We start from the raw sequence: 6,000 nt of genomic DNA, 5'->3' as shown, positions 1-6,000 counted from the left end.
ATTGGCCTACGAACATACGTATATACATACGTATTTAGTATGTTTAGTCGTTAGACAGACAATCAATTTCTTTCTATAAAGGACAATTTTTTTTTACTATTTATATGTATGTATGTACATTTATTTTTTCCATTCTAAGTGCTTTTATTGTTTGCCTAAGAGATTGCTGTAAATTTTATCAAAAGGCACTATGAAGTGGATGATTATTGCTTGTAAATGTAATTTTAAGTATTGCTATTACATTTACGAGATGTACCAGTATGGCCAAGTCCGATATGGTGTATGAGTAACATTATTCACATCTTATTCATTTATTCATCGATTTTCATCGTCAATAGCTTGATTTTATTTGCAAAGGAACATGCTTTAATACTATCATACACATGAAAAAAAAAGACCAAAAAAATCTGCAATTTTCTCAATTTTTTCCTTGTTAGAGTTTGAAATTTTTTTCATAACAAAGAAAATATCTTGGGAAAATGTCCTGATCTAGATAAACGGTATACAGTTCAGTAATCTTCGACGCAACATTAAGTTCACGTATTTCGGCGTTTTCTTGTGTCATTTCAAAACTTGAGGTTTTCCCCGCATGCGTCTCGAAAATCAGAAATAAATTTAATTTTTGTATTTCTATCAGAAAAAGGTTCTCTTTAAAATCATATGCCATCTGGAGGCGGCATACAACTGTAAAAAGACACTATCAATCGGAGTAGAAGCTCGGTCAAGCGCTTAGTAAATGTGGAATGCGCAAATTGTTTTTGTTTTAACAATGTCGATACATTTTTGGGTAACAATATCGATAAATTTTTCGGTAATTTTACTTCCAAAATATCACTAAATTGACGGATAACATTATCTATCGACAAATCAAATGAATATGGGGCATTCCAGAGTAAAGGGTGGGTCATTTTATCTCGTTTTTGCTCAAACTTTTAGTAAATTTTCTTTAACCATTGATTTCACAAGTGTCAAACTGTTAACACTTAAAGTCGAAGTACAAAATTGAAGTACAAAATTTAATTACATAATTTACACAGAAATTTAACATTTTCCAAGCGTGATGGGTGGGACAACGATGACACCCGCTTCTCTGAGTTGTTGGGTTCGTTCCCAATTTTAGAAAAACTATAAATATTTCGTGCATAGTGCCTTTGTCGAGTCCGGTGTGACAGCATTTTGTGACGGGTGGTCACATATTTTAATAAGGCGGCCTCATTTGAACAATAGTTAGCTTAAAAATTCGTACATACGTGACGGTTAGACATCCAATATGAATTTTTTTTGGACGCTTATAACTTCTCACCATAACTGTATTTTTTTTTAATAACTTGGAACCATTTTAAAGTTCATGAATTTTTCTTTCTTTTTGGATATATATATTTTTTTCATTGTCACATTTAGTACATGACACTTCGAAAACTTCATGCAAAAATATTACAGTATATTATATATGGGCATTTCCAACAGTTACAAACCGTACGTTCGTACACTTTTGAAGTCCAAAAAAGAAAACAAATTTTAAACATTTTTTTTATGTTTCGATAGCATTTTGCTAGATATATCTTTGGTGCAAAAAGGAATGGTCTTTCGATTTTTCTTTTTCCATACGCTAGCAACAAACATGCGGTCGCTAAGTCATTTTTGGCTGCAAATGGAAAAAATGTAAGAAACTGCGAAATGGAACAGGATATTCTAAAGCGATTTAATTTTATATTAAAGTGGAATAAAGTAAATTTCTTCTTACTAATTGCGCGTTGAAATATATCTATTAGTTTTTTGTTTATAAGCTTCAGTACCGGTCGCGAGCGTATCGATCGCGAACATACGATTTTTTCCATAAGTTTTTATACCTTTTATGAACATGAAATGGTATTATAAATTTGGTCCGATGTTTTTAAGTACCAGAAGAAGAAGATACCCACATAAAAGTTTGCCAAAATGATCAAAACGCGGAGCTGAGTCGATTTAGCCAAGTCCATCTGTCTGTCTGTTTGAACGCAATCTAGTCCCTCAGTTTTCGAGATATCCGACTGACATTTGGTAGGCGAGTGTATTTCTATAATATATTAATCAGTTGTCGGAACCGCCAAAATCGGACCATTTTAGTTTTCGGTTACGTGGAAAGGCTCATTTGCATTCATAAATAGAGAAAATAATGAAAAATTAATCGATAAAAATCTATTTCTAAATAATTATTCTACCTGCTTTGCTGTTTTTACATATTTAAACACAATTTTTGTAATTTATTTTTGAAGTGAAACTTCTTTAGCGGCGGTTGGTTGGTTGAAGTAAATTGGCAAATTCAACGGAAATTGCACACGGAAGTGGTGCAACGGAAATTGTGCAACGGAAATGGTGCAACGGAAATGGTTGGGGATGACCGACTTCAATTCTCATATAAAAAATATATATATATATATTATAATCGATTTTGTTATCGCTATTTTTATCGATTTTGCTACCAATATTATTATCGATTTTGCTATCGAAATTTTTATCGAAATTGTCATCGATTTTGTTATCGATATTTTTATCAATTTTACTATCGATATTTTGTTGGATTTTACTATTGATTTTGTTATCGACAGAGTATAAAGATAAAAATGAAGATAAAGGAAAACAGAATAACATACATAAATGTAATTAGAAGAAACTGGGATAGAGAAATAGAAAAATATAACCTTAAGCAAAACCAGATGTATGTATGTAAGTATGTATATTGGTTATGAGACATAATAGATATGGAACGTAAGTTTCACTTCACCAGTGTGGCCCAGGCGCACTTACTTTTTTTTATCTAAACTGCCGTCTTCGCTGGAATGGCCCATATACTAAATATTTTATATTCAATCGTTGCTCATTATAAAACATGTAGTTATGTACATATGCCATATGTATGTGCATCAGTCTTTTTTCACCGACTTCACAAAAAGGAGAATGTTATCAATTCGGTGGAATTATTTTTATTGATTTATTTTTTTATGTACATATGTTATCGCATAACTTTGGACCACTTTAACCGATTTCTATAATTCTTTTAATACTAATTTCGTTTAGATCCGATCATTGGATCATGAAGAAATTAACGATTATCTTAAATTTTTATATGAGAAATGGATTCGGTTTTGTTTTTTGCTTAAAAAGTACTTGTTTCATTAATATAATTCTCATGGTAAATTATAGGAAAAACGTTTATTTTTTCTTCGAACGAAACCCTATTGGTCGTTTTTAATTTTCACAAACAAATAAAAAAAAACGAATGTGCTATTATGCATTTCAGCAGCAGTCTATTTTGTTAAAGACATATGTATGTATGTAGTATGGAAATATAATTACTTTTTCTTTATTTTTTTCTTTTCCATCCTCCTTTGATGTTGTAATGCTCCAATGACTGTTGCCGTCGCCCCTCTTGTGGTTGGCCATAATTATCAACAAACCAAAACAAAATTAACACCAACAACAACATTGACAACAACCATGCCAAATAAACCAACAAAAATGCCGAAATAGACTGTCGCCAGCGTACCACAACGAATAGCAAGTAAAATGACATCAAGGCCAAATGGTATTTCACCGCAAAATCACACTTTGAAAACAGGTAAGTGTTTCACTAATCTAACCTCAATCGCAAACTTCATATGTATATACATACATACATACTTACGACTATATTAAAGTGCTTTTTAGCATAAGTATACAGTATATGTTTTTTTGTTGTATATCGCCTTGCGCTGTGCTGTGCTTTTCGCAAAGGAAAAGGGGACACAACAATTTTGTGCTCCATTTTCACTTCAAATTAAAGTTGCACATCTCTTTTTCCACGATTTTCGTTTGACTTTTTAAAGCTATTTATTTTTACGGTGTTTAATTTATTTTATTGCTTGTAAAATCAGGTTCTGTGGTTTTTAGTGAGATTTTGATTTAACCCTGCATTCGTAATACATATACGTAAATTTTTACGTGTACTATTCACCGTTATGCCCTATCGCTGTTTGCACTCGGCAGTGCTTTCTTTATTTTATTGTTGCATAAACAAGTGAATAATTAATCGTTTAAGTTCTTATTAAACATTTATTTAAAATAACATACCTAAACGTTGTAGTGTAAAATTTACGTATATTACGAATAACGTATGGCTAAAACTGTCTTACGATGCTAGGGTTAAGTAGTTGATTTCTGCTGAAGAAACTTTATCTAACACTTTGTTGATGTCAATGTCATAGTAATTTGAACTTTTTTATTGCAGGCATGACGACGAATTCACAGTGGAACGATCGCTCATCTAGTCCCGAAACGTTGCCAAGCGACATGTATGTATATGTTTTTGTATAAATATCATGTACGTATGTATTTATTATATAGTACTTATATACTTTTTGGTTTTGCTAAACCAAAATGCTTTTCTCTGTTATGCTTAATAGGAGTATGCATATGTATGTGGACGTACATCTACATACATACATGTGTATGTTCATTTTATGTATATGTACATAATATTTCTGTGAAACGCCTAATAGTATACTTCAATTTCCTGTTTGTCTGCATACTTAATTGCTTTATCTGTCGTGTATTGAACGCAACCAAACACTAGCAACATACACAACTCAATAATACTAAAAACATGTTTTTTTTTTCTTAGCTTTAGCTGTCTTCATTTATTTATTATTTCCTCCTTATATATGTATATTGAGGTACATATGTATGTATTTATTCCCATGAGTTTCATGCAACCTACCTCTTAACAGGCACAAACAATCATTACCGTGTGAGCAAAAAGTTATTCCACTCACAGCGATACATTGCAAAATATTTACATACACGCACACACATCCACACGAATTCGGTTTAGAATTCAAATATATATACACATATTCACACATACACACATACAATCCAAAATCACGCCATCGACTTTACATTCACTTTTAGTTCAACTGTACTTCACAACATTTTTCATTTCATTTTTTTTTTATACCTTTTAGTATTTACTTTCGAGTTACTTGATTATTATTTAATTGCAATTATTTTGTCCACTCAATTTCTCCTCCAATTTTTTCGTCTCTTTTTTTCTTAGTCCTTTAGCGGCAGCGCGTCGTCAAAAACTTAGCGGTACATTGATTATGAACATGTCCTTAAGGTTGGCACACACACTCACACACACACACACACAAAAGCTTCACAGCATAATAAACTCCCTAAAAAATTTTTCGCTATGTAATTTCGCAATTTCCAAGCGTCGTTTTTTACGCTTCGTGCCGCCTTTTTCTAGCAAAATTTTTACTGATATTTTTCTCGCTCTAATTTCCTTGCTGCATTTTTCGTACATAATTTGTTTCCTGTTTATTTGTGGCGCGCCGAATTCTATGTGTATTGATGACAAAACGCCTGCCAATATGCAACACAAAATGCCTCCACTGCCATGCGCTGTTTTGACTTAGCAGCAAAAAAAAAGAAAAATGCAGAACAAAATATGAAAAAAATGCGTTTTTGCTCCCTCTCGCTGCGCTCGTCTGCCACGCAGTCAAAGTTATGTTTCCGTTTTGCAAATTGATTGTTGCTGCCGGCAGCCTTTTTATATGCATATATATGTATGTGACTGTATGTGTAGCATTGCAATACGCAAATATGTGTGCTAAGTAGATACATAAGCGCGCTGCAAAAAATGTAGCATGCCTGCAAGTTGCTGCGATTTTCGCTGTTGTTTGCGTTGCTTATTTTCAATTTATACTTTCCCTACTTTCGCATTTGCTTTTTCGCAGTACTTTCAATTTTGTATATTTTTGTTATATGTATTTTGTTGTTGTTATTTTTTGCATGCTGTTTTTGCATGTTTAGCCCTAATGCACTGTGATTATTATAATCACTGTATGCCCCGCGGCTTGCACTCACGGTGCTCCTCGCCAAACGTTGGCAGTTTGTTAAATTAAATTTTGAAAAGTTTTCCCTTCATGCAATTTGCTAATTCGGTTGGCTATTTTTCGCGTTTATCTGCGATTCGTT

The 6,000-nt window shown here is 32.5% G+C and overlaps 1 protein-coding gene across 1 annotated transcript in view; it reads left to right on the top strand.

The window, feature by feature from the left end:
• Window positions 1-6,000, top strand: part of hppy (MAP4K3-like protein hppy) — a 58,321-nt gene that overhangs the window by 39,207 nt on the left and 13,114 nt on the right. The window contains exons 6-7 of the mRNA XM_017619830.1: window positions 3,511-3,598; window positions 4,247-4,310. Of these exons, the coding sequence (XP_017475319.1) occupies window positions 3,511-3,598; window positions 4,247-4,310 (152 nt within the window). The remainder of the gene's footprint in view (window positions 1-3,510; window positions 3,599-4,246; window positions 4,311-6,000) is intronic.

The sequence above is a fragment of the Rhagoletis zephyria genome, unplaced genomic scaffold (assembly GCF_001687245.7).
Source record: "Rhagoletis zephyria isolate East Lansing unplaced genomic scaffold, Rhagoletis_zephyria_1.1 Rzeph_scaffold_01968, whole genome shotgun sequence".
Lineage (NCBI taxonomy): Eukaryota > Metazoa > Arthropoda > Insecta > Diptera > Tephritidae > Rhagoletis > Rhagoletis zephyria.
The sequence above is the reverse complement of the archived record's forward strand: the minus strand, read 5'-3'. Positions and strand labels throughout refer to the sequence as shown.